The sequence below is a fragment of the Didymella exigua genome (assembly GCF_010094145.1).
Source record: "Didymella exigua CBS 183.55 unplaced genomic scaffold M421scaffold_21, whole genome shotgun sequence".
NCBI lineage: Eukaryota > Fungi > Ascomycota > Dothideomycetes > Pleosporales > Didymellaceae > Didymella > Didymella exigua.
The window spans coordinates 47,134-74,578 of record NW_022984795.1 but is presented as its reverse complement, the minus strand read 5'-3'; the positions used below and the strand labels follow the sequence as shown (position 1 = coordinate 74,578).

Genomic DNA, 27,445 nt, shown 5'->3' with positions numbered 1-27,445 from the left:
ATCTCCGCGGTGTGAGCACCGCATTGCTTTGCTTTTTGCCGTCATTCACGGCCCTATCCATGTTAAGACAAGGCATCGGTCGCCCGTCCTACCTTGGGGCATCTCGCGACACCCCACATGCGCGTACCCGTGACAGCTCGGGTCAATAGCTAGCGAGCTGCTTGGACCGAATATGTTAACGATGTGTCCCTTCAGACAATTCATCCTCACCTCCCAGAAACACCTCGCTCTTATCGACCATGGACCTCTTTGCAGCCGACAACGCTTGGCCGCTGTGGGATGACCAACGCATTGAAGGAGCGTTCGATGTAACCCTCGCCAACGGCATTGACCAAGCTGTTGTTCATAGTGTTGAGCGACCGTGGTTGTTCCATTACAAGCCCAAGTCAAGTTCGAATGGACGGGCCATCCTCATCCTGGGCGGAGGAGGGTACGTCGAGCTTATGGTTGGACGTGAGGGCGTTCAGGTAGCAAATTGGCTGACCAGCCTTGGTTTCGACGCTTTTGTTCTTGTCCACCGCTTCCCGACCGCCAAGTCAGCGCCCCAAGCTCCAGTCGATGACGCGAGACGAGCACTAAACATCATCGCTGCTGAAGGCCTGTCGAAGAATGGCTTGGGCGTATGCGGTCTCTCGTCTGGCGGTCACCTTGGCGCTGCGCTGCTAGCGGAGTACCCGAAGTCCTGGACGTCGCCCGAGTCCTCTGCTGCGATACCCAAGATAGATTTTGCCATCATTGGATACGGGCCCATCTCGACAAATGCAAAGGGCAGGACAATCGTAGCCAACAAGGCCGCGCTCCCGCCAGCAGAGAAGCAAGAGCTATACGATGTCGTCCAGCCAGACATCCAGATCAGTACAGCACCACCCACTTTCATCGTGTACTCAGGAAGCGATCCCGTCGTCCCCGTTGTGAACGCGTATCGACTTGCGGAAGGAATTACGAAAGCTGGAGCCGCAGTAGAACTTCACGTGTTTTCAGACGCACCGCACGGCTTTGCGCTCGATACCGTCGGTTTACCGGTCAGCAAGTGGCCGACGTTATGTGAGGCGTGGCTGGAGCAGAACGGGGTGTTGAAGGCGTGAACGCGTCGCCGCAGAGGGAACGAAAAGGGTTAGTGTGAAAGCGACGTCATTGACTTTGGGCATGTAGCATCAATCTCAAGAGCGAACAACACTGATCTACAGTCGTTCATTACGGCAATGCAACTACTCACTCGATATCTAGAGAAGCTTTTCATTTCATACAAATCATCGCAGGTTTTCCGATCCAGACTACAGTTTGCTTCCATCCTCACAACGCGCCAGTTGCATGCGACTTCTGTGATGGCCAGTCCATTAAAGCACAAAGCCGATAAAAATGCAGCATCTACCCTGGTCAAAAAGCAGAAAGTCGTAATTCCCGAATATCACACCACAGCTCAACGGCGCGATGATGCCGGGGAAATCATCTGGCCGGCGCGGGAAGCGCAGATTGAACGAGCTAGAGATATTATCAGAGAATGGTACGCAACGTGATAGATGACAAAAAATTGCCTGGCTGACACCCGTCAGTGTTAAAGCACAGACACCGGTAGTGATACTGCCTGATAAAGATGCGGATGGTCTATCTTCTGGCGCAATTCTGCACCACACACTTACATCACTGGGGCTTTCGTCTGATCTGATATCCGTTTATTTCCCATCAAAAGGAACTAATGTACACGACGATGCCACCAAAGAAGCGCTCACAAAGATCGCTCCATCATATGTTTTCGTATTGGACCAAGGGAGTAGAAATGGGCCCGCACTACTAGACCGACCGCACACATGCCTGATAGTCGACCACCACTTTGCAGAAGACGGAGGCTTCCCAGAAGGCGCTGGATACGTCACTTCCCATGACTGTCCACCCGTAGCAACAACATCCCTCCTAATCTACCACATCTGCCTGCCTCTTCACCCCGACCTTGGCGACAAGATCTCATGGCTCGCCGCAATGGGCACGCATGGCGACCTCGGAACGACACTTAAATGGAAGCCACCATTCCCCGATATGACCGCCACCTTCAAACGCTTCCCCAAGAAAGCCATCAACGACGCCGTCAGTCTCGTCAACGCCCCTCGCCGGTCCGTAGCCTACAACGTGCGCGACGCCTGGGACGCCGTGCTCTCCGCCTCAGACCCAAAAAGTATCAAAGCAACAGAGAAACTGCATGAGGCCTCATTCGAAGTGCGCCGCGAGACCGAGCGCTGCACACACACCGCGCCCAAGTTCTCCGCCGATGCGAGCATTTGCGTCCTGACGATTAGCTCGGCCGCGCAGATTCACCCTGTCATCGCGACCCGCTGGGCGGGACACCTCAAGTCGAATAAACTCGAGATCGTGATGTGCGCTAACGAAGGCTATCTCCCGGACAAAGTGAATTTCTCGTGCCGCATCGCTAGAGTCGCGCGAAGTCGGGAGGGCGATGAAAAGGTTGACATCATCAAGCGTTTGGAAGGCATTGTGGCGGAGCATCCGGAGCTGAGAGAGAGGTTGGGTCAGAGCTTTGCGAGGGGGCACAAGGAGGCTAGTGGAGGCATTGTGGGGAGGAGGGAGTGGGAGGAGTTGAAAGGGATTATGGGGCTGGATGATAGTAAGACGAAAAAGAAGAAATTGGAGAAGAGGGGTGGGACATCGCCGACGAAGAAGATGCCTGCACAGAAGAATACGCTCGCGAATTATTTTGCGAAGTCATGAGTTGGGTTATCTGAAAATATCTCCGGGCGCTTAGAGGCAAGTCTTTCGATACCATGGGTTCTGCTATGCCAATGCAGAAGTAAAGAGCGATTAAAATACCCGAGAAGAAAATACCACGTCCGCCGTAGCGTCTATCCTCATGAACTCGTAGGCAGAAACGCAGGCGCCAATGGATCCAACGACCTTGCGCTCTGCACGTGCACATCCGGCCTCTGAAAATTCCTAGGATGCAGAATGAGATGCGACGCAGCTAGAGCTGCAGTGTTGGCAACTTTACATCCCGATCGCTCATCCCTGAGGCTCTGACTGCTCCGATATTGCAACTTCCCAAACCACTCCCTGCCGAACTGCGGCGTATACAACTCGTTCAGCCCAGGATCGCGGAGCCTCGCATACAATTCCGGAGGTCTCTCAGCTAGACTCTGAACATCTTCCGCGACTTTCGAATCCCCCACTCGCCTGCTGAGCGCTCTGACGCATGCGTACACATACCTATCGTTCTTGCCCAGGCATGTCCACATGGTCTCGATCTCGATCGCGAAGATCGGGCGTCCGGACGAGAACTGCTGTGTGATTGCGATGTCCAGACGATGAGAATCCCTATGCAACTTGAACAGCTCCAGGGTCCGAGCGAGCGAGCAAGTGACGAAGAGATTGTTGGGTATCCGGAGCGGTTTCATGGAACACATTGTGCCGAACTTGCACGCTCACACCATCCAAGATACCAGGACTTTGAAAGCGGTAGTACCGGTGGCTCTTGGTGGGAGGACGAGCTTCTGCTCTGTCGGTGGACCGCGCCAGGCGACGTTATCTGAGCGTTGGAAGGTGCGGATGAATTTGCTTACTACCTCACGACCGAGGAATAAAACCAGTAATTTCTTCAGAACAGCGCGACAGAACACTTAGCTGGTTCTACCGTCTATTATATCGACCTGGAGGCCGCTAAGGGCGTTGATTATGCGTTCAGGTGAGATGTGGGGCAGTAAGGAGTGTAGAGCGTGGAGGTGGCGAATAGTCTCCGGATCGGGATACCACCGCTGAGAGTTGCCATGCCGGTATAATTCATAAGAATGTTCAGATAGGTACCTCGAAATGTATGCCCTTCTGCTGCGTTGAAGTAGTGTGGTGTTGGGGCCTGGAGGGCTTCCACGCTGGCTACTGTGCATCTCTCCGTGCGAGGTATTGTCCTACAACGTCGTTCTGAGTGTAAATGCCGCCATAAATCATAGACTTGAAGCCTTCCAGGTTCTCCTCTCCAGGTGTAACCAAAGCATAATTCGGACCATACCGACCGGTCGTGACCATGTCTGAGCTGGTTTGGCAACAGCGAGGTGACAGCGATAACGACGTGATACCAGTTTGGGAGCCAAGAGACACTGATGTGACTGAAGATGTGCGTTCGTGATCTTCTGGGTCTGTAGTATCGTTATGAAGCGAGGGGCCGGGAGTTGTGAACATCATAGCTAGCGATAATTGCAGGTTGGTGTAAGAGAGATGGAGGGTAAGGTTACCCAACGTTCGCTATAAATCTCTTCATCCACATGAAAACCTCCAGACTTAATCGTCACTTCCGTAGTGAAGTGAAAGCTGCAATTGCCCGACTGAGAACGGACAAACAATGCTGGTATCACGTGCGCAAAACCCCCTTGCCAGCAATTGAGCCAGCGCAGAACCTTTGACCTGCGAGACTCACACTGCTGGTCAGTAACCGAATCTGGATAGCTCAAATAAGTAACGTAAGTGTTGGAGAGGTAGCCGCGTTGATGATCACCTAGACCATACTGTTGTCCCGATGCAGAGAACAGTGCTGATGATACATCGGGTCGCCAGTCGGCCTTGCCACAGCGTCGAGGGCTCTTGGAGTTCTTGGTCCCAAGTTGCGGGTTGTGGATATGTACCTCGGCTTGAGGTTGTGCCTGAGCAGCTAGGTCTGAGGGCTTACTGTGAGTTGACCCTGCCTCGATGCAGGTGGAGTCTTTCCTCCGCACTATGCAGTGCTCTGGTGTATTTTTCGCAGCTTCGAAGGTTGCCGCATCAGAACTTAAGTCTGCATCATATATGGATGATGTGTCTAGCTCGCTTCGGTTCCTCATCTTGATCGACAAATAGTAAGGGCTGCCTGGATGATATGTTTGATGTGAGCTGGTGAAGATACTTTAGCTTTTAAGGTAGACGCATAGAGATGGCGCACTGGTTTCCCAAATTCAATATGGGAGGGTAGTGAAAGACTTGCTTGATCTCCCAGCCCCTTCACCTTTGTAGATATTCGTGCCATGACATTGTACGGCGATGGCTCTTGGACTTGGAGCGCATTTACAGCAAGAAAGCGAAGAGATCGTTGAGATAGAGAGCCTGATGACGCCTACGTATAGCATCTTAGCGCCTCATAATTATTATAGGAGACGTTGAAGTTGCCTGTTTGTGGAGAAGTAGAAGTCGTAGGCGTCGGGTTTGTAGGACTGTGACGTCACGTGTGGGTTTGAACCTCCACACATCAACACCGCGTGCTTGTGCACGCTTCGTCGACGTTCGGCGTGCAAAGCCATCCGAGAACCTACATTTCAATAACTCGGATGTTTCGGAATCGAATCTGCAACCATTCCCGGGTCGGAATCTCGTACATGCGTGTTAATTTATTGCTTGCATTGCTTCCCCGCACTCCACCAGACGCCTGATCTTCCACAGCAGCATTGGCGAGGCTCCCCACTACACCTGCTTGAGAATGGGTTTTGGCCGAATTTTGCTGGGCAGGCTGACTTACATTTCTGAATCGCCGTGGAGCCGCGATCTTGCGTATTCTTCGGCTGGGCAGGCTTGGATGACGACGTTGCCATGACTCTAGCTCCAAGCCAACACTTTAACAAGCCTTTGCTGTTTTTGTGGGAGACCTGCTTCAAGCATACACGTCAGTGGTTACGATTATCGGCTCTAGGCAACACTGAGTACCAAAACACGAGTTTCCCGTGTACAAAATTGACTAATCAATTAGGTAGTTTTCCTGGGAAAGTCTCGAAAGACAAAGATACTGCTCGTGAGAAAAGCCATGTGTTGAGCCAGAATGAGGCGAGAACGAACACGACTAGTCTGGCACTTGTCTCATGGTTTGCAGGGCACGAAAACATCTGTACATATCCAGTCGTGATGACTTACGGATACTTCGCTTCCCCATTCCCTGCTTCTGACCATGAGCATACATCGTAGCATGGGCCGCATTTCTTGGGCAACATGACTTGGCGACCACCGAAGGACCGTGCTGACGACTATACTACTGCCATGTGGTATAAAGAGTCAAGTCCTTTCATTACACATCGCTCAAGGGCTTCGATCGCTTATCCCAAGGGCCCAGGCCTTCTCTTCGCCGCGTTGATCGGACACCATTCTAGCTAGTCTCAAGCGCAAGCAAACCCTCACATCCTTTACCATGCCACACTACTCGGCAGGGCGGGCGTTTCTTTGGGCTCTATTCACCTCGTCTACATTGTTTAGCACGGTCGTAGCGTGGCCAAATTATAATTTGCACAACTCTAGACATGCGAAACGTCAATCCTCTGGGGAGACCCCTCCATCCGGCGGCGCCGAGGACGACCCATCGTTCAATGAAGAGTACGACTTCATCATTGCGGGAGGGGGAACGGCGGGTCTTGTACTTGCGAATCGATTGACGGAATCAGGGAGGTTCTCAGTGCTTGTACTAGAAGCTGGCCCAGCCCCGGAGCAAGTACGCGCATATGAGACACCGGGCGGCAATCAGTTCATCAAGGGTAGCGTGATTGACTGGGGCATCGATACCCAACCGCAAAGGCATCTAAACAACCGCACACTGCAGTACCTTCGAGGACGGACTCTAGGCGGATCTAGCACCACTAACGGATTGTACTATGCTCGTGGATCTTCGGTCGTGTACGATCAGTGGGCCGAGCTCGGCAATCCAGGCTGGAGCTGGAACGACACATACGACTTGTTCCGCAAGAGCACAAAGATGAACCCGCCAAACTCGACCAATGACCTTGCTGCCTTCAGCCAGGAGTTCAAGACATTCGATGCTAGCGCTTATGGAGGCGGTCCACTCGAACTTGGCTTCCAGGGCTACGTGCCTCCCTCTACGGATGGGTTTATTATTGCTTGCTCCGAAGCATTGGATATTCCCATTGTTCAAGACCTCAACACTGGTAATGCTGTTGGCATTAAGCATGGAACAGCCACTGTGAACAATAGGCTACGAAGGAGCAGTAGCTACGACAGCTTCTACCAGCAAGCTCGAAATCGCACGAACCTGAGAGTCCTCCACGATGCTCCTGTCACAGGCATTGTGATAAGCACGCCTCCCGCCAGCAACAGCACTTCGAATATGACAGCCAACCCGCGTGCTCTCGGTGTCAGCTACATCGATCAGCGCACTGGCTTCGTCAGTCAGGCCAGGGCAAGGAATGAAGTCATTGTCAGCATGGGTGCCTTCCACTCACCTCAGCTGCTGATGGTCTCTGGCATCGGACCTGCTGCAGAGCTTGAGAAAGTCGGCATCGAGCCCGTCATGATCAATGAGAATGTGGGTCAAAATCTCAACGATCATTCGGTTTTCAGCATCATGGCACGTGCCGAGCCCAGTGCTTCCACAACTGAGATGTCGAGCTCGCCAGAGAATCTGCGTGAAGCACAGACTCTGTTCTACACGAATTTGACGGGCCCGTACACTGCACCTTCTGGCATCACGAATGGTTTCCAAAGACTCACGGAGCAACAGCTCCGCGACATCAACGCCTCAGCCGTCATCGATGCCGGTCTTGCCAACCAGGCGCACATCGAGTATTTGTTTGAGTCGGTCTGGTACCCATGGATTCCAACACCATTCTGGGCTCCTCTTCCGAACGAGTCATACATCTCAGTAACGGCTTCCAGCATGGTCCAATTATCCCGTGGCACCGTAACGCTGCGTACAGCAAGCATGTCAGACAAGCCGCTTGTGGACTCCAACTACTACGCTCATCCGACAGACGGTGCGATCGGTATCGCCTCCTTCAAGTTCCTCCGCGGAATTCTTCGCCACCCCGCGCTCCAACAGTTCACCATTGGTGACTTCAATGGCGAAGTAAGCCCTGGCCCAGCTGTCGCGGACGATGACGATGAAGCGATCTTGAAGTATATTAAAGCGAACACCATTCCCAACTGGCATGCCACTGGCACCAATCAGATGCTGCCACTTGAAGACGGAGGAGTAGTAAGCCCGAGGCTACAGGTCTATGGTGTGGATGCACTGAGGGTCATTGATTGCAGTATTGTGCCTGTGTTGCCAGATGTCAACATCTTGGCAGCAATTTACATGATCGCTGAGAAGGGTGCGGAGATGATCAAAGAGGATTGGGAAGATATCGGGTTTGAAAAGAGGCATGAGTAAATTTAGCAAGGTATTACGCAGTAATTTCACGCCGGATGGTTCAGATTGAGTGCTCATATCCATGCCTTCCAAGTCCCAACAATCACAGTCAGCAAAAGCCCTCTCACCTCACCCTGCATGGCACCATCCGGTTCTTGAAAGCTCCATGGGCCGCACTGGCCAATCAAGTAGACAACTCTAGCTCGCTAAAACAAACGCACTTTTGTTTTCCTGTGGTCTCGGCACTACTACATATCCAGTAAGTAAGGAAGCGACAACAACCTTGCTGAATCACTAACACTGCTTCTCAAATGCCACGTTCTCCCTCGTCATGATGCAGATTGTAACATCGGGCCTAAAATTCCTACCCAATGAGTTGTTGGACTGCGTTTCAACCCTACTCGATCGCCCAAGCCTCTACGCCCTGTCTCTGGTGTGCAAAAAGACGGCTACTTCAGCGAATGTGGCGTTGTACAACGAATACGCCAACAATGACCCGCCATCTGAAACTCCTTTCCATCTGTTCCTACGTACCATGTGCGAGGTACCCCATCTCGCTTCGCTCGTGAAGCGAGTCCATGTTCGCGGTTGGCGCTCAGAATTTGAGGTCGGAACCGGCGCTGCATGGAGAGGTGTCACTACCTTCCCGGACGTACCAAAGAACGTGACGCCGCGGGGCAAGCCTTCGTTCTCATCCGTTGACAGAGCTCCTAAAGTTGCCTCAAACCAGTTCGAAGTCTTTCTTGAGACGGCCATACGATCTGGCCTGATCGAACGACCGGCTTTGACTACCCCCACAGTGGATCCTCTCAAACCCAGGCTACGATGGGATAAGGTTCTAAACAAGGATGAGGATTTCGCGCGTCTACTCAAACGCGATGTTGAGGATGCACACTTCGTCCTATTGTGCGCCCTCCTACCCAAACTGGGCCGCCTCACCGTCGGTGGGCTGTCACTTTGTCCAATGTTGGATTGGTACACCTTCCTCTATAGCTCCGAAGGTGCACTGCAGAATGTAGGCAGGCTTGCTATCTGTGGCTCCCTTCCGTGGCCAGGAGAGCCCGTACTGAAGACAACTATGCAGGTACTGGATATCCTCCCCAACCTGCAGCTGCTCTACCTTGGGAACATGAGCGTATAAGGACATCGACACGCCACGAAATCACTTGCGATAACAAGCTTCCGTGAAAGCTTTCTCACCAACTGTGCAATTCGTCATCGCCTACTCAAGAAGCTGTTCGCCGCTCAGAAGCTTGAACGTCTGTTCTACATCCCCAATCTCCAGGCGATTGACACAGTCGATACTGGAGCTGCTTTCAGTGAGGCCCAGCTTACACATATGCTCGGATCATCAAAGGATACCTTGCGCCACTTGACACTGTATTTGATCGTGTTCGACGAGAAGCCTCGCACCGGAGCGTATGCTTGTCTTGAGTACCTCTGCATACCCCATGTCAGTCTTCTGCCGCAATCGAAGAGCACTCCAAATCCCGACGCTGTCTCAGGACTTCTTCGTCTGTCATTGCCTCGTTCTCTTCAGCTCTTGGTACTCGGGCATTGCGTGTCAGCCCTTCCCATGAGAGTATCGTTGAGCAGTTGGTCAATTTCAAGACTCAGTGGTAGGTCCCTAATCTGACGGTCATTGATCTGGCCTACGTACCCGAGTTACATATGTATGGGTTGAACATCGTCTCATGGGTCGACACAGTCAGGAACAGATTCGAGGACATGTTATTGAAGGCAGGGATCGCCCTCAAGGTTGAGATTGAAAAGTTCTAGTTTGAACGGCGCCCACTGGATATGAAGGCGCAAGCTTCGAGGCTCGGAACCTTTGGGAGTGATGGCTGCGACTGCGCTACAAGCAATGAGAGTGGCCTGCATGCTTTGTGATTCGAGCTTTTAGATTAGTGTCGAGGCTCATCACAATATTCTTGGGGGATTCAACAGAGCCTTAGTATCCTGGTGCAAAAACACTAAAGGACTGCATTCCAATAGGTAGCCGCTTCGCGTGGACGGCGTAGCGAGAGATAATTTGCGGAATCGAAGTCCGCGTTGAACTATGGCCTCATGCGTGATCGCAATTTCTCAGAAGAATGCGAATACCTTGAGAACACTATCATTTAAACATAGAACCTTAGAGACTCGGTTCTGAGCGTTCCTGTGGTGGTGTTCTTGTTACCGACTGCTGGTGGCTGTCGCGGTGCATCGTTTCTGCGCGATCCATGCGTGCGGAGCTGGAGACGCGGCCGGCAGTCTCACTTGGCACTCTCCACCACCACCTTCCTTCACTCCATTCTACCTTACAGATACCGACCCTTGCAATCGTCTCAGATAGTAATGCTGCTGGAATAGCGCTGCTTGAATCGCATGCGATACCTAGATGCAGCACAGCCCAGAAGCTGGGTTGCGAGTCTGCGACGATCTCGCCGTTTGCGCGTGCCATCTTCCTCACTGAGGAAGTTCGACAATGCACTGGTTTCCCGTTCAAGATCGTCAACGCCGCCCCTACTCAGACGCGAACGGGCTCAACTTTGACTCACACTCTGCGCATTCCAGATCTTCTGCGGCTTCACCCATCGCTTTTGTGAGCTGCGAGATGTTTTGTCGCCCTTTTACTTCACGGTGAGGTCGCGCTGTACATTGCGAAGGATTCTAATGGACCGTGCACGTACCTAAGCCTTCACCCGGATCAGGCCTTCTACGCCGGCAGGCTGAATGAGCAGAGTCTCATAATTGAGGTTGCGACCTGGAGCTATACTCGTAGGTCTGCTATTTGCGCTGTCGTCTTCCCGCCCCTCAGCTGTTATATGCAGTTGCGCATCAAGCTTGCATCATCTTCTCTCTGGATGCTATGGTTTCCATAGGCGTTATTCGCCTCCTCACTTTTGCAGGAATGATCTCGGCTCTTGCGATTCGCAATGAGCGTAAGTATACGAGAGCGCCCTTGCGCATACATCTCGATTCTCCTGTACCCAGTGCGTAACCGTATGCTGACCATCGCGCCACAGCACAGTTTAATTCAACGGTTGAGACGGCCCCAGCCACAAACACTGATGTGCTCCCTGCTTGGTTGATGACTATCTCCTGGAAGCCGAAGGTCCACGGTGAAAGCAGTGCAGATGGATGGGAGACAAGTACGGCAGGAAGCAATAGCATAGTTCGCATTGGAGCTACGGTCAGTGACTTCGATCTGACGGTGCCGACTACCAAAAAGAGCCATGGATCCATAGCTTCCGTCGCGACCGTCGACATCGGTACCATCATCCAGACTCTTGTCCCATCTACCACATGGGCCATTCCGACCGTGCACTTTGAGGAGTCTGCTTCTGGTTGGGATGACGTGAAATCAACAGTACACTACGAAAGCTCTGCAACAGGGTTTGGAGGTACAACTTCCGAGACCGCACACTGGGAAAGCTCTGCGACTGGCTGGGATCAGACCGGTCATCACGACTTGGTTCCACAGAGCACCAGAGTCAAGACCGTGGAATTGACTGACGACTCATGGACCAAGAATCTACAGCCATCGCAGACGGTAGCGCCAGCTGGACCGCAAATTACGAATGTGCCCAGCAAGACTATCACAGACTTCCCGCCACCTCCTGCCATCACACATGACGGAGTAACACTCCACCTCGTTGCTGTTACGCGCAAACCGACTGTCACTCTGCCAGACGGCTTAGTGAAGTCGAGTTTCAAGTTGCTGTAGGGTCTTACACACTCAGCATAGGCAACCCAATCACCATCAGCAATATTGTGTTCGAACTTACAACAGACACAGTCGGGTCGACCATCTTACACGCCGGAGATCTGACGACAACACTTCCACAACCCACTGCTGGCGAAAGTCGCACAGTCGCTGGGGACAAACCAGAGCGGCCCAGCATTGTGACTGTCGTGATTAATGGAACAACTGAATAGGTCCTTGCCGGTCAAACGCTCGCGCCTGGGCAGCCTGTGACTATCGGTGGCACTCGGTCTCCATCACTACGAGCGGTGGTGTGACGGTGCTCTGTGTCGGCGATAGAACGACCACGTTACCAGCTGCAAGCGATATGCAGACTCTTACAGACCGAAATACCATCAGTGCCGGTACTCGGGAAACAGCTGCGAACGCCGAGTCTGCAAGTGCCGTTCCTACAAGCAAGAAGTCAGGATCTTCTGCGGCGAGAAGGCTCGACGTGACTTTCTGTCTACTCCTTTGTGGATATGATAATGTTTGCATTCACGATCTCACTGTGAAGAGGATATATTTTCGAAGCAAGGACGTGAATTCGTTACAACGTGAGTCCACCTAGTAGACCTGTTGCGCACAGCGTATAGGAAGAAGACGAACCCCAACAATAAGCTTGTATAGAGGGGCCGAAGAGAAGAGAAGAGAAAGTGGTGCCGTCTAGGCACGGTCGTCAACAGCAATCCTGCCAGCAATGCTGCGCTTCAGGGAAGCCTCGCCGCTGCACAAGTCCATATAAAGATCCATATCGGTACCTTGGCCAGGGCAACCAAATACTGGGTCTGCAAGACCCAGTTTCTGCGTCGGAACATCGACGTAGTAGATCTGCGTTGGGCAATAGCTTCCAGCGGCGCAGTTGGCAGTTTCGCAGGCCGAGGTGGAGCCAACTATCGAAAGGCCTTCATCATGGCCTGGACAGGAGCTCGCATCCTCGCCGTTTGCGCAATCGACGAAAGAGATGTCGTACCAGATGCTACTATCGGCAATGCTGTACTCGAATTGTGTCTGTTGCCCGTCTACCAACTGATCGCTCTTACTGATCTTGAGCGAGGAACCGCAGCCCTCGCAGGCGCTGCGAATGGCCTCAGTGTACTTAGAACGAGCAGGAACTTGGACTGGACCAGAGGAGGACCCCTGTTGGACGCTCCAGAGCCAGATGTCGTAGTTGCAGCGGTTGCTCACGACCGCGTTGCCCAATGCGGCCGCAAGGCCAGCTTGCAGGGCGGTGGAGAGAAGGATAGCCTTAGCCAGCATGTTTGATGTTTGAAAGAGTTGTTTTCAAGGAGTGTAAAAGTGCTCAATTTGTGACGTGGACCCGTTTTTTGAGAGGCAGAGATCGATGGGTAATGATCGAGGTCGCAGTTCTTTGATTAGAACCAATAACAAGGGTGTGTGAAGAAGTCAAGAAATGACTATGTCGAAGTCGAAACCTCAGAGACAAAGAGTGTGTGTAGTCGTCAACGACTGAGTGTTATTGGGGAAAGAGTATTACGAGGCATCGCATGCCCTTTTATCTAAATATGCCCTTTCATTCAAGTATGGAAGATGGCCAAAGCATCTCTCCTCCGTCGGCTGATGGCCGCACGCGAAGACGCGGCGAGGCAAGAACAAAGACAATCGGGCCTTGTCCGGCCAGACGTGCAGCATAGCCAGTGCTACTCGACGTGGTCTCAGGACTGGCTGCGCATACAGGACCCAGGTGTTCTCAGTCTCTGAATGGTCAGCTATACTGCAGCGGATGCTTCCGAAATGAGTAGGAAAGTCGTTGGCTTCACATGCTGTGGTATTGTGGGGGCGTTTTTCGCATTCACGAGCGGCAGATTTTACGCACCACTGCAAACATTTCGCGAACTCAAAAATTTCTGCAAAGAAAGGCTTTTTCTTGGTGGAGAAATAGAAGACTGATCGCAAAGCCGTCAAAGACGATGGCTCAGGTTCTCTGTCGAGTGGGGTCCTTCAGAAATCGTGCTCCTTTGTGACGTGGAATGGCACGCTTAGTAATGGATAAGGTGGACCAAAAGAGCGCAGATGACAAGAAGCCCACAAATGAGACACGTACCATCGACAGAGAATCCACCTTGATGCTATTTGTCGTCTGCTAAGCCTCTGGAATGCTGAGGACTGGACCAAACCGCGTGCGTCATGGCTGACAACAATGTCCGGTAGTGCTTGCGTGGACGCAACGTGGAAGCCGCACACGGTGAGACGTGCATGTCTAGAACATCAGCATGGCTCGGTGTTTTCGTGGAGCCCACCATTACGATGCTAGAGTGATCGGGGTAGACCAATGGCAATCTCGAGGGTAGTACAAGCTGATGTACGGCCCTGAAACATAGGCGTAGTGATGTTTCAGTCAGTTGACAATGTCTGGCAAGCATCATGGAAGGCCCTTCCGCTGTCAGATAACGTGACCATGAGGCCACATTCAAGTCGCCGGCACCCAAAGTGCAACCGGCACGAACCATATCAGGTTTGAGAAGTGGCACCAATGTCGGCGTTGTGCTGCTGTTGAGCTTAAGCTTGCAGTGTCCAGAAGCACGCAGAATTGCAAAACAGGCCCCTCAACACAACTTCATCTCATCCAATGCTGTAGCGATTTTGGCTCCATGTCAAACATGCGACAAACGAAACATCACGGGCGGCGACATGGTCCTGGTGACGCGCGCGCGTACTGTCCGCAGCTGTCCCCACACATTTTGACAACAACTCGATATGCGCCATCCACGGTCTCCCCAGGGAGCTTGGAGTGCTTCCAAAAAAACTCACACTTGACGCTACCACCTTGGGGAATATCCTCTTAAACCTGGAGGCTCAGAAGAAACTGCCCGTCCTTGCTTGGTTAGGTCGCCCTGATCCAGCATTAATACCTACGCAAGCATATTGCAGACCGCCGAATGTTGGGCCGCGACCTGCCCAACGCATGCAAGTCTATGGACAGTCTCTCTCAGTGGCGACTTCTCAAGCGGCCGGTGTCAACAGCCTACGATTCGAGGTCGTCCACATGATGACTGTTGTCGAAGGTCCGGCGAACCCTCGTCATAATGCAGAGTGGACGCGCGTAAAGCACACTGTGCAAAGTTTTTGCGTGCAGGAAGCGAGTCGTCCGGAGTTTCGGCCACGGCAGTAGTGGATCCAACAGCTCCAACCGGAGGCGTTTTGACAAACTGTCAACGGCGATGGGCTGAAAGGCGATCATCGGTAGGCGTTACCGAGTCTTGGGATGCACTACTGCAGGTCCTATCTAATCGATAGGAGTCTTATCCTCCACACTTGTCACAATTCCGGTGTCTCAACTCATGTCGATCGACAGTTTGACGATCGTGCTCGTCTGAGACTTCAAAGTCGAGACTCAAGACTGAGCAGAACTTGCCAGGCCGGTGAGGAGGCCGTTTGGGCATGATACGTTGGAAAATACCGCAGCATTGCGTACATACTCCGAGAACCCCGATCAAATCATGTGCATGCACTACGAAGATTCGACGTAAAGAAATTATCGTGATAGGTCCGTCGACGGAAAAGTCGGCCAGGTTGCAGAAAGAGCACTCAATATGAAAGCAAGTCTTCCGAGTCAGCTCTATCGCAGTCGAGAGATTGACACGTAACACTCCTGCTGTGCGACTCAACTTCGAAAATGGTCAGGAGCCTCCAGCCACTTTCAGATCTCAAGTGAAATCGGTTTGCTCAGTGCTGCCTCAGGCACGGCCAGAATCCGGTACTTCATCTTGCAGGAGATGAGGTCTGAATAAACAAGTTGGTGCGACAGCGGGGAGCAAGATTAATTTTGAGTGGGCCATGCCCCTCAATATCGCCAGATGACAACTCGCCGCATCCCAGGCTTCAACAGGTCGAGAGATGACGTATTTCGTGGTTGACAGGGCTCTCAGGTCATCATTGTTGGCACCGCCATCCGTTGCACAGCATCAGACGACTTTTCGTGAGCGACAGCTGCCAAGCCACGTGTCGGATTACCGCTTGGTGATCAACGGTGACACAGCGCCTCGCTCAGCGCAGCGTCATGAAGCGCGCTGCGGTGTTGTTTCGTGTTTGCTGTCGTCCTCCGGCTCGGCTGCAAACTACCACGACGGTCTGCCACAAAACATGTCCCTCTTCCCCTGCCGACGGGACCTTCAATCCTCGAGGTTCCACGTTCCATCGTGTCCGTCCCGTGTGCAATCCCATCGTGGATCCACGTGTAAACGCTCGATCTTGAGTCTCGAACCTCTTCGACAATTACGCACAGACGGGAAATTCATCTCCGCCACCTGCCGAGACCGCAGAGCCACACCGGTGTTGAGCGTCCATAGCATCCAGGCTGAAACCAAAGGTTGCTGAATCGGACAGCTGTGCACACTTTGCACAAGCGTGCAGCAACGGAATAAGGTGCAACGCTAGCTGTTAATCTGAAACGCGACCCTGTCCGGACTACAAAAGTCGTGCGAGCGACCAATGAACAATGTGCTACGGCGGGAAATTCACGAGGACTTTCCTTCTCAAAGTTAGCGCCTCGTCTGGACTTCCTGATCCGCGCGTTTTGTGAACGCACTTTGTGTACTTACCCCTGCGCAAGCCCATGATCGTCTGCGGTTACCCCTGATGTCCCCTCAGGTCCGGCTTTGTCAACGAGGCAACAAACCGAAGCGCCAATGAAGCAGGGAGAACGCGATTCAATTGTTGTGCTGAACTTGTCAGACATTCCACTGCGTCAGAAGCCGCAGCCCAGTCCCTTCAAAAAAAAAGAGTAGGACTTCAAAACAACGAAGGTGGTCAGGCGCACATCAAGGCGGAAGGCAACGAACGTCAAGCCGCAGATAATGAGATGAAAGGACCGAATCTGGTTAGCACTGACTCGGTGGGGTCACAGTCTTTCGGCTGAGGTTCTTAGGCCAGGCACAGGTGCATCTGCGGAGACTGGGGCCGTGGCGCTCGCATTCATCTCGCGCAAGCGCGGCACGGTCTTAGCGCGATGTGCGTATAAAGTATGTGATCCCCTCCCGCCATGGCTTATAGATCCAGGTCTGCGACTTCCAGGTTATCGACGAATACACTCTCTCCAGTCACTCTTTGACATCACGTTCTCTACGCCCTTCGGCAACACATTCACTCAACCCAAAACTTCAAAAAGCATTTCGTCAAACCGACCAGTCCACTCAGTCAATTCATCACCACCTCAACAAACATCATCAAAATGCGCTCCACTACTGCCATCCTCGCCCTTGCCGGCTCTGCTCTCGCAGCTCCCCACTGGTCCCAGCCCGAATACAAGGAGGTTCAGAACGTTCACGTCGTTTACGAGACTGTCGTTCACACTGTCTACTACACCGAGGACCAGGCCCAGGCCGCTAAGCCCACCAAGGCTTCCACCACCCCCTACCAGACTCCTGTCGTGACCACCACCGTTGTCTACCAGGAGAGCACCCCCGCTCCCGCCGCCAGCACTGTTGTCGTCGAATACTCTCAGGCCCCTGTTCCCACCACCAGCGAGCCTGCCGCCACCTCTACCGCCCCTGCTCCTTCTTCCACCGCCTCCGGCTACCAGGCCATTGTCGACACATGGCGTGCTAAGATGGGCCTGAAGGCTCTTACCAATGACGCCAAGCTCGAGTCCAACGCCATGGACACCGTGGTCTCTTCGAACGGCCAGATGGTCCACAAGCTTAACCCCGGCTCTTACGGCCAGGTCCTTGCTCCCGGCAACGCTGACGACTTCGAGCACGTTTTCGTCGGCGGCTGGCTCTGCGAGATCCCTACTCTCCCCGGTCTTGACGGTGTCTGCGCCACTCAGTCCGAGGGCTGGGCCTACGCCGGCCAGACCGGTCACGCTGAGATTCTCACCTCTGACAACTACTCCAAGATCGGCTGTGCTCTGTACGCCGGTATCTGGTGCTGCGATCTCGCTTAAACGATTCACGCATCATGGAGATGAGATATCCGGGGGAGTTGGAGGCATCATCTTGGCTTGGGAAAGCTCGCATAGCACGCGCTGGACAAACTTCACTTCTTCACTTGTATCGTACGTTGGTTGTACGTTTCTTGTTCACCTTAGGGGCAGTATTGCGCTGCAATTGACTATTCATGAATTATGACCCCAATTTGCAAATCACCTACTGTGTGACATGACGTGTGATATCATCTCAACTGTCATTATCTTCCAGCAAACTAACCATTCGACTACCTTCTCAGGGTCCAGTTTCCAGACAGAATTACTCGCAGCGTTTGACTGTTGGAATAAAGAGGACGAGCCTAGCACCCCTGACGAAGACCCCAGCGGCTGCGGAAATGAGCGCGTCAGACGCCTGGGCAACCGAGGCCCATGCGCAACATCGATCGTATTTCGCAGGCCAAGCGTAGCTGATTCGATAGCTCCTGCCACATCAATGAAGCCTCGCGCCATCCCATTGAACACGAGCTGAGCGACAGAAATAGGGCCATGATGCGCAATGCGCTGCGCACGCCAGAGTCGTCGGCACGACGTCGTGCCAAACACCCCGCAGAGAGCCCATATTGCTGTATTCATGGTATTGCACAACGTGTGGTTGTGCACAGGATTTGCAAAACCTTCCAGCAAGCGCCTCGGCACCATGGGGGACGAAATGCCACCGATATCCCAGCGACGTGCTCGCCCGGCATGTTCATCGCAATTTCCAATCTCAATGTCTCATTTACAAGACTGATGTCTGGACTCTGGTCAATCTGTCGTCCTTGTCGGTGATCATTACACGCTCAGACGATGAGCACATGCATGCAGAAGAGCCTCCAGGGTGCTTTCCGGTTTCCGGGCAATGGAGATTGTCGCAGAGAACTAGCCTTATATAAGCAGCCTAATTAGGAGTACAAGTACAGTCTATATTTTGCCACTTTTTAGCTGTGTCAGATTTGAATTCGATGTCCCATCGGTCTAGACTGGAGTGATTTGCAGCAACGAACCTTGACGATCCGCACCTGAGATCCAGAGTCTAGTTGTGAAGCAGTGCCGATGGGTTCTGCGACGCTGCCATACTTATTGTTTTGGTCGCGATGCGATGCTTTGGAACGTCGTTCATTGTTGTTATCACTTCTGACGTCTCTGTGCACATGGTCACCATCTGTATAGGTTGATTGGCTTCCGTCTAAGCAATGTAGTGATTATGCAAAACTTCTACTAACGTTAAAGGGAATCTATAAAAGCAACATTGTAAATAAACGATGACAACAGACCCAACCAGACAAGACCAAATGACAACAGATGGAGATTAAGAAGACCAGTAAAGACGAAACAATAAACAGAAATACGACGCGTCATAACGTAAGCCAAATATCATGATTCATACTCTTCTAGACCATAGCTAAATTTATCAACTGCGCCGTGATACTTGCTCATATGGCGATTACTCATGTCAACTTCCTCGCTCGATGGCTCCTCTTGAGACAGTCAATGTAGCGACACGCTGTCCAATGCCCTTGGGAGAAATGGCAACGCGATTCCGACCATTCCTGTTCTGCTGCCTCCACTGGCGCCGGTGTACTCTCCATCGGTGCATCGCCATCATCACCACCTGCTTCGCCTTCAGTCTTTGCCTTCTTCTGGAGTGGTTTAAAGGGGGTACTTGGTGTCAGCGATTCTCTTTCTCGCCTCCCAATGACAATTTCTCTCGGCTCCGCTGCGGAGCTGGCTTCCGGGGGCTCAGATTCGCTTTTGCCCGCGAGTCTTTCGGCTCTTCTGGCCTTATTTGCTGCTTTATCTCTTTGTCGTCCTCTGCTTTCTACCGACCTTGGTTTGGGTGTATGGCTGTTTTCTATAGTGTCAATAATGTCTTCTTCAATTTGAAGAGCGTGAAATAGAGAAGCGTCAACAAGAAGATCTTCTTGAAGCGAGCCTGGAGGGCTTGTCTTGCTACATTGAGAACAGCTCGGCCCGCGTCGGCTTCCATGAAGGAGGGAAGAGAGACGGGGTATCACTGAGTATGATTACCGGGATGAATCATATACTTGCGGTTCCCAATGACATACTCGACAAGGGCGTAACAAGCAGGACAGGAACTCTTAGACACTTGTAGAATATCCAGTGTGTCCTTGAACTGAGCCGTAACAGCTCGTGGTGGGAGTCTTAAGTGGAGGCTATCAGGATCGGTTAGGTTTACTTTGGCATCAAGATCGACAATCTCGTCTCCGCTTTCTTCAAGAAGGTACAAGGCCATCGTCGTAGCCTCGCAGTGGTAGGTACCACTGTGGTTGACCATCTCCTTACTGTAATCGAAGTATTTCCTTGGCAATCCTCTGCCCATACCTTCGATCTGACCTTCATTCAGGGTCCATTCCGTGATCATATTTATCTGCTGTGGAGAGTGGTCGTTCTGACAGCGTCTTGAATTTTTTGAGGTAGCCTTTAACGAAGACCTGTCGATCCCGATACCTCATTGTTGCCTTGACAAGGTCAATCTTGACGTTTCGAATGATCTGACCGACACGTCGGTCAAAGGTATTAGGCTTGCCCTTTTGCGCCAATGTCGTTATCCCCGAGATGTGGAGACATATCAAGTCAAGCCAAGCAAGAACGGAATCCTCCCAGATGCCTTTACTTGAAACTTGATCGCCCTCCAGCCCACGCTTCTCTTCTTCTTCGTCATTGAGCTTCATCTCGTTTACGGCCCGAATGACGTCCTTGAGTTGGCCGGACTGAGACTCATTCGAGGGCGCGGTTGATCTCTCGTCGACTGCGTTGTTCAATTTGTAGAGAACACTTGGTTCATCAGCTGGTCCTGGTGTCCTTGAGATGTCCACAAACGACCCCGTTTCTGGAATTGACTCTTGAGGCTGTGTTTTTGGACTTGGCTTGGCCATCAGGCTGATGATTTATATAACCTGCTAGAGTTTGCTCCACAGCCGTACCCCGGTTCTATGTACTTCAGCCAGCGAAGAGTAACAGTGCGTGACCAGGTTCCGTGACTGTGAAAAAGCACTTGGTACAATCATACGTAGAGTCCCTTTTTGGTTCCGTCAGATGGAGCCACCTAATGGCAGTGACAATTATTATTGGTACCGAATATGAGACCCACGGCCCCTGACCCCACAGATTGCAAATATCAGGAATTTGAACGAACGGAAGTTATCAGGGGCGCGGATCTGACTGTTTTCAGCGAGATAGGCAAGCTTTGTGCTCTGTTCACATTGGCCACCCGCTCGTCAAAGGCAGTGGATGGAAGCAAACAAAATACGAAGCTTGCAGATTCGCGGGAGAAGGTGGCGGCAAGTTGTGTGAAGGGACTGCTGCATAGACGAGGCGAAAACACTGGACATGCGCTAGTACCAGGTGGAATTGCTGAATCGAGCTCTCACTCAGTCGCGGTGCCTTGATACCGTAGACCGGCAAGTGTGAGGATGCGGCTAGTGTCTATGGAGCAGTCACGCTTCATACGCGTACACGACCTGTGTTACTGACTCGGGTGTCAAGGTGCGCCTTCATCACGAACGTCTACCACGCCATAGGATGGCATCCGTTCCTCCCAGTTGCTATAACACTAGTAACAGGTGGCAACCAAACTCTCGAATATCCTCCAGTGAGGCGAGAAATGTTTGTCCGTCACGCATTCAGGACGTTGGGTCGGTCCTTTTGGCCGTCCTATCTTCGTGTCTAAGAGCCGTTGTTTCGTGATCAATCCAGGCCGGTAGCATGGTGTGCGAATCGCGAAATAGGACTGTTGTTTTCCGTGAAGGCATAAGAAGCAGGATGGCATGGGTGCTAAATCTTGTTCTTTGGCGTTTGTCGATCGTGCCTTCTTCCAATTCGGGTTGCTTGGTACAAGCAGCAGTACTTGGGCCAGCTCTCGCATAAAATCTATGCCATTGCGCCTTGCGCACACACTGCTAGTCTGTCGCCCCTCGTCGTCTGTTGGAGCTCTTCTTATGACCCGGCTACTGAGATAAAATTTGTAGGAAGAGTTTACCTCAGGACGGAGCTCTTGTGTTTTGTCTGCCTGTGCACTGCCACTGATCCAATATGCAGCCTCATCAACAGCGCCTGTGCGAACATGGGCTGACAGCAGATATTACGATACTAAGAAATACTGAACGGAAAAAGAAGGGAGTCAAGAGCTGCTACTGCGCGACAATGCCGTGCCAGGAGGTATTCGGGTCATCCAGTGAGGGAAAGAGCATTTCCAGTCTCGCGCACAATATCTCCACCACAGACGTTACAAACCAGTCCTGGGCATAAGTATTTTCTGTAACCGAGTCGTTGAATAATGGAGGCTTGCCACAGCTATCCCGTCAGCAGTAGTCAGGTCGTTCTGCCATTGCAGAAGCTGTGGCAGTCTCTACGCACCCTTTTACAAGCGTCCAACGGGTCCCCACCACTGTCTGCACCCACAAAGAAGCCACACAGAAACACAGAGTAGTGCGACGTGCATCCGCGACGAAGCTACTCAAGTAAGCTCATCACGTCATGTCCAAGGCGCCCCACGAGCGAACGACAAAGCACAGAAACGCACACCAAAACTTTTGACCGCAGGCAACATCCAAACAAGATCATCATGCGCGATGAGGTGACGACATAAAATGTGTGACTATCGAAGTTTGGACGTCTGGTCGGTGTCTCGACTACCTCCTAGAGTAGATTTGGGGCTCGAGAGTGGCGAGGGAAGTACATCTTCAACTGGAGCACACTGTGGTCTAGCTGCAACCTGATTCAATAACTTTTTATCGTCAGATTCCTCCCATTTTCACAGACATCACATCTACTTGCTACTGTCTTCCACCGTCCATCATCTATAAACCACCGTGGGCGCATATCTGTAACGCGCGCCCAACAACTCCTTCATGAATATATGATGCGAAGGCACCCCATTAAGCTATATCGGCCGTGAACCCATCTTTTATCTTTTTGTGCAATACCCGATGCTCATGAGAAAGTTGCGACCTCGCAATACACCGAAGCGCCGTTGCTCGTTTACTTATGCGAGGTGTATCTGACAGAATAGCAAGAAGTATGATATATGAACAGTTAAACATGCCGATCCGCCCAGTACAGATGCATGGAGCAATGAAAGTGAAGAGCAGCGTGTGTGTGTGTGAACATTATAGTCGTATGAGATCGTTCAAGAGGTCGAGGCCTCGGTCTTTACGCCATCGGTGACAGAGGGAAGAATTTTCGAAGCGAATGTTGCAGAATGTACATGTCCGTCGATGATCGACGTGGAGGTGGAGGGCATTGTGCTACTCTGTGATGACTCCGCTGAGCTTGAAAGGCCGGGTGTCGACGGCACGTCCTCACGAGTCTCTGTGGGAGAGTCGGCGCGATCGAATCGGTTCATCTTCCTTTCGACCTGCACCAGTCAGTATGATCATGGGGCGCAACACTGTATGGTTCACTTACCGATTGGATCTGCTTTCCAGAGATGATCTTCTTTGCTTTCTCCAACTCGGGCTTGAGTGCCTCGACAAAAATCTCGTAGTCAGGGCGAGTGAGAGTTTCGAGCATCTTCTGGATCACGTAGTTGCCGTAACCATCCTTGAGAAGGCTCAGCAGGTTATTTTCGCCGCGTTCGTTCTTCATGATGACAGTCGACACAAGCTCGCCGCGTTCTGCCTCCGATCCACAGACCAAGCAGCGCTCAACAACGTTGCTAGCAAATTTATGTTTGCTGAACATGAGGAATTGGTTCCTGATCAGCGCGATCATCTTTGCGCGATCGTCAGGCAGACCATGCTCAATGACGTGCTGTACAACGTAGTTGCCATAAGAGTCCGTGATGAGCTTGGGGCCGGCGGCGTGCAGTTCAATGAGAATGAACCTACGCTGAGGCTCTGGGATCTTCTCCACCAGTCGTTGGATGACACGGCAGCCGTAAGAGTTGGTTGAAAGATTGTCGATCTGTCCTCTGAAGGAATCCACGATGGGTTGGATGTACTCGATTGGAACACGCTCAACAACCCTCTGGATGACGTGGTTGCCATTCTGGTCTTTCACGGTCTTGAGAACGTCTTTCTCCAACTCTTTGACCATGTCAGCTTGCTGGTCCACAAGTACGTGCTCGAGCGCTTTCTGAACAACTCGGCAGGCGTACATCTGGTTGGACAGTGCGAAAACGTGACCCTTCATCTTCGCAGCCAAGACGCGCTTCTGGACTTGGTCGCCGTGCTCGAAAAACTTCTGGATAACATAGTTTCCAAAGACGTCTTGCATCAGCTGCAACGCATTCTTCTCAAGTTCGCGGAAGATGCGATCCTTCACCTCGCTATTCGCAGTCTCCAACTTTTGCTGGATAAAGCGGGATCCGTGCTGATCTCCAGCAAATTCGACCACATTCTCGTAAATGTCGGTCAGCTCCCAACGCTTGTTCTGCTTGCTCTCTTTCTTGAACGAATCCAGCACAAGACTCATAGCGCCAATGTTGTCTGCCGTCTGCTGCATACGAGGGCCTCTAGGTGCTTCGAGAACCGGCATCATAGGCGCCATCTGAACCATTGTCATATGTGGTGGCAGTGCTGTCATCGGCATACCGTTGGGCATGGCATACTGATAGGCCTGAGGGTTGCGCAATTGATTCATCGGCAGCATATGTTGGTACTGCTGATAGTATTGTGGCGCAACATTGCGTCGTTCCTGCTGGATTTGATATCCAGCCAATTTGTTTTGCACAAGCGCAATGTTGTTGGGATGGTTGAGCCCTTGTTCGCCGCGGTAGGTCGGGTTGAGGTAGTCATGTACAGGGGGTGTGTGAGCGTGCGAATAAAACGGACTTTGTTTGATTGCAGTGTTGCCGTTCGGCGCGCTTCGGGTGTCATAGGTGATCGGGCGGAACTGCACGTTGGGATCGTTGACCTGACCATTGGTGAAGCTGTCAGGTGTGTACGTCCCGTTGCTGCGAAATCCCTGCCCCTCGGGCTGGACTGGCATTTGTACATCCTGATAGTCACGAGGATCGTTCAGTGCCTGACCTGACGGTGTAAAGGCTGGCGTGAAAGCGTTGATGCTGAAGGAAGACCTGTGTGCTCCGAGACGGGGTTCCTGTTCCTGCAGTTGCAGCGACTCACTCTGAAAGGAGCCATTGCGCTCCTGAAAGGGACGAGCAGTATAGGACAAGGATTGCCCCTGGCGTGCGCCCGGCTGGGAGAAACGAGCGAACGAGTCAGCGTAGGGGTTGATGCTGCCCTCGGCACCATGTCTCGAGGGTGGCAGACTGCCACTGCGCGATGCTGCACCACTGGTAGCACCGTAGTGGTCTGAGCCCGTTACACTTCGTCGATCATCGATAGGGGAGTGGACCGCAGCGTCTGGCCAGGCGAAGGCGGTATCAGCACGCTGCGGGCTGAGCTCAGCTTGGCCGAGGCCAAAGCTAGAAAAGCCATTGCTCAGCGAGTCGACGTTGCGCGACGTGAAGTTGTTCGAAGTAGGGTCGAGGAGCGGCTTGAGAGCCCTTGTCCCTTGTCCATGGGTTACTGATGCATTTCGCGAGACCGAGAAGAGCGAGGATGAGTTGTCGCTGAATTGCGGTGTGTTCTGCTCTTGTGCAACTGAGCGCTTCCTCGCAGGTGACACGCCGGCATTCCTGATGTGGGCATTGTTTCCCCAAGCATTGCCTTGACGGCTCTGCTTCCAATCGGATTCGTAGGACGGGAGGAGAGAGCTGGAGCCTGTCTTGCCCTCTGAGATGTCTGCAATCGCACCAGGCAGGGCATTGCTGTCTGGAAACATGTCAGTGTCTTGCCTCAAGACGGGATATGCTGCTTAGAATCGTGCATACCTCTGGTTCGTGATCCATCTCGAGGCGTCGAGCCAAAGCCAGACCCTACCGGCTTCGTGTTCCAGATGCTGTTGCCCCATGTGTAGGTCGAGCGGTCGTTGTCTGTGTTATTGAGTGAAATGCCACCTGCGAAGTCGCGGTTTCTCGTCTGAAGCCAGCGTGTTAGCTTTTACGAGCAAACTTCAGTTTGGCGAGTACATACGCTACCTGCCATGGTGGCCATACTACAGCTGTCGAGTGTATGAGCGCGGTTGACGATGTGGGCGGTGAGCGGTGGTTATTTCGCAAGGCAAATAGCTTCGGTGCACAGCAGCGCGGGGGCGGCTGGTGTACGGTGGCTGTGGTCGTGGTCGTGGTAAGCTGGGCTAGACTCAGGCATCAGCACTTGCAGCGGCGGATTCGCGGTGTTGGGCGCGCAACTCACCGTCCCAGGGCAATGGATGCAGCGAGGTTAAGAAGACAATATACGAAGAAGGTGTGTACAATAGACGGCGGGCAGCAAAGGGAGGTGGTGCCGCTTGTGTGTCCGGTGGGCGAGGGAGCGCGGGTAGATATGTGCAGGTCCGCTCACGCCCTTGGGTCTGTGTAAGGTGGGAAGCTGCGTTAACGGCAGAGCATGCTAGACTCGAATGGATGATGCTGCGCGCCAGGCGGGGAACGCATCAGGGTTCTGTCGACACGAAAGACACGCCAGCGGGGATGCAACGCAAGGGCGACGAGCTTGAGAGGCGCGGAATGCGAGCCGTGGGGGGTCGGTTTGGAGCGGGCGCGGCGCTGGACACGGTGGACAGCGGGCGGGCGAGGGAGGAACAGGAACAGGAACAATAGGGCAGAGCGCGGCAGACTAGGCGTGGAGGACTGGCGACCGGCTGCACGCGTGCGCAGAGGGAGGAGAGTGACTAGTCAACGTTTGCCTGCGCAGAGAGGGCGCGGAGAGCTGAGGACTGCAGCGCCCGGTGAACAATGTCGTAAAGGCCCAGCCAGAGGCGAAGAGGATCGGCAACTACGGACAAGCGTCCGCTGGGGAAAGAGCGCGCTAGGGTTTCAGGTCTGCCGACCAGGCAGACGTCGCTGCCAGCGTCGCAGCGAACAGCGCTGCAACCTTGCCTGCAGACCGACGGCACTGCAATTGAGATGGTAAGGCGTCGCAGGGCGCACACGGTCGCTGTTCTGTCGTCTCCTCGGTAGGCGCGGTGCGGCGCTCGCGTGTGCAAAGGGCGAGTCAGGGATCAATGCGGCCGCAATCCGGGCGATCAATCTGATGAGGCAGACAGAGACAAGATAAGATGAGACAAGACTTCGGCCCTGACATGGAGAGGAACAGCGCAAGATTATGTACAGCCTGAGGCGTGTTTCACGACCGCCGTGCCGAACCTCTTCACACTTTGGCCGGCCCCTCCGTCTGCGTCCAAGCTCTGCTAGCTCTGCTTCTGCTAGCTCTGCCTCTGGTCGTTGAGCTGTGCGGATGCTTGTGTGCGAGGCCAGCCAACGAGCGCCCACCAGGTGTGACGGCTCTCGCTGGAGTGGAGCGGCTCGCCTACGGTAGTCCAGCCATCGAACACCGTCTCCACTGTCTATCACAAGTCGAACTGCTGTTCGCGCTCTAGAGAGCACGTCACACGATGGCGACTGCACCTGTCGCCCACAGCTACTGTTACGCGTAACATGGGTCACTATAGCAGCTCCACTGAACCTGACTTATGCAATCACGGATTTGTTTGCAGAGTCCAGGTAGGTACTGTACAGTCCCTATTGAGGCTGCGAGTCGGCTCTCGCGCGTCCGCTCTCCACCTCTATGTGCACACGTGTGCTGCGCTGGCGCCATGGCATGCACAGCAACCTGCTGGCTCCGATCCAGCTGGTCCTTCACCGGCTGATCTAGGATCAGCCTACCTATCTGCC

General features: G+C 52.9%; 11 protein-coding genes across 11 annotated transcripts; 6 read left to right on the top strand and 5 right to left on the bottom strand.

Moving 5' to 3' along the window:
* The first annotated feature begins 5 nt into the window (after positions 1-5).
* On the top strand, positions 6-1,257 carry M421DRAFT_422515 (alpha/beta-hydrolase). The gene has a single exon (XM_033593185.1). The coding sequence runs from the start codon at positions 240-242 to the stop codon at positions 1,083-1,085; it is 846 nt and encodes a 281-aa protein (XP_033446789.1). The 5' UTR covers positions 6-239; the 3' UTR covers positions 1,086-1,257.
* Positions 1,258-1,325: 68 nt separating this feature from the next.
* Positions 1,326-2,721, top strand: M421DRAFT_102297 (DHH phosphoesterase; the record flags this gene model as incomplete). Its single annotated transcript, XM_033586755.1, has 2 exons — positions 1,326-1,504; positions 1,554-2,721. 2 exons carry the CDS (start codon positions 1,326-1,328, stop codon positions 2,719-2,721), a joined length of 1,347 nt encoding a protein of 448 aa, XP_033446788.1.
* A 189-nt stretch (positions 2,722-2,910) lies between these two features.
* Positions 2,911-3,765, bottom strand: M421DRAFT_209364 (uncharacterized protein; the record flags this gene model as incomplete). The annotated part of the gene is made up of 1 exon (XM_033588207.1): positions 2,911-3,765. A coding segment is annotated over exon 1 (500 nt), but the record flags the coding sequence as incomplete, so codon positions are not given.
* Positions 3,766-3,876: 111 nt separating this feature from the next.
* M421DRAFT_396354 (uncharacterized protein) lies at positions 3,877-5,555 on the bottom strand (the record flags this gene model as incomplete). Its single annotated transcript, XM_033590106.1, has 4 exons — positions 3,877-4,184; positions 4,415-4,840; positions 4,976-5,083; positions 5,483-5,555. The coding sequence occupies 4 exons, from the start codon at positions 5,553-5,555 to the stop codon at positions 3,877-3,879; spliced, it is 915 nt and encodes a 304-aa protein (XP_033446786.1).
* A 587-nt stretch (positions 5,556-6,142) lies between these two features.
* On the top strand, positions 6,143-8,113 carry M421DRAFT_67088 (GMC oxidoreductase; the record flags this gene model as incomplete). Its single annotated transcript, XM_033596371.1, has 1 exon — positions 6,143-8,113. The coding sequence occupies one exon, from the start codon at positions 6,143-6,145 to the stop codon at positions 8,111-8,113; it is 1,971 nt and encodes a 656-aa protein (XP_033446785.1).
* A 310-nt stretch (positions 8,114-8,423) lies between these two features.
* M421DRAFT_93796 (uncharacterized protein) lies at positions 8,424-9,233 on the top strand (the record flags this gene model as incomplete). Its single annotated transcript, XM_033598147.1, has 1 exon — positions 8,424-9,233. One exon carries the CDS (start codon positions 8,424-8,426, stop codon positions 9,231-9,233), a length of 810 nt encoding a protein of 269 aa, XP_033446784.1.
* Positions 9,234-10,922: 1,689 nt separating this feature from the next.
* On the top strand, positions 10,923-11,927 carry M421DRAFT_209291 (uncharacterized protein). Its single transcript, XM_033588205.1, has one exon. It carries the CDS (start codon positions 11,166-11,168, stop codon positions 11,799-11,801), a length of 636 nt encoding a protein of 211 aa, XP_033446783.1. The 5' UTR covers positions 10,923-11,165; the 3' UTR covers positions 11,802-11,927.
* A 570-nt stretch (positions 11,928-12,497) lies between these two features.
* Positions 12,498-13,058, bottom strand: M421DRAFT_48188 (uncharacterized protein; the record flags this gene model as incomplete). The annotated part of the gene is made up of 1 exon (XM_033594739.1): positions 12,498-13,058. A coding segment is annotated over one exon (561 nt), but the record flags the coding sequence as incomplete, so codon positions are not given.
* Positions 13,059-16,746: 3,688 nt separating this feature from the next.
* Positions 16,747-17,906, top strand: M421DRAFT_422511 (uncharacterized protein). Its single transcript, XM_033593184.1, has one exon. The coding sequence runs from the start codon at positions 17,011-17,013 to the stop codon at positions 17,722-17,724; it is 714 nt and encodes a 237-aa protein (XP_033446781.1). The 5' UTR covers positions 16,747-17,010; the 3' UTR covers positions 17,725-17,906.
* Positions 17,907-19,193: 1,287 nt separating this feature from the next.
* M421DRAFT_396349 (uncharacterized protein) lies at positions 19,194-20,642 on the bottom strand (the record flags this gene model as incomplete). The annotated part of the gene is made up of 3 exons (XM_033590105.1): positions 19,194-19,695; positions 19,812-20,165; positions 20,215-20,642. The coding sequence occupies 3 exons, from the start codon at positions 20,640-20,642 to the stop codon at positions 19,194-19,196; spliced, it is 1,284 nt and encodes a 427-aa protein (XP_033446780.1).
* Positions 20,643-22,894: 2,252 nt separating this feature from the next.
* On the bottom strand, positions 22,895-25,757 carry M421DRAFT_6810 (ARM repeat-containing protein; the record flags this gene model as incomplete). Its single annotated transcript, XM_033596481.1, has 4 exons — positions 22,895-23,122; positions 23,173-25,484; positions 25,544-25,691; positions 25,746-25,757. 4 exons carry the CDS (start codon positions 25,755-25,757, stop codon positions 22,895-22,897), a joined length of 2,700 nt encoding a protein of 899 aa, XP_033446779.1.
* Between the last annotated feature and the right edge of the window lie 1,688 nt (positions 25,758-27,445).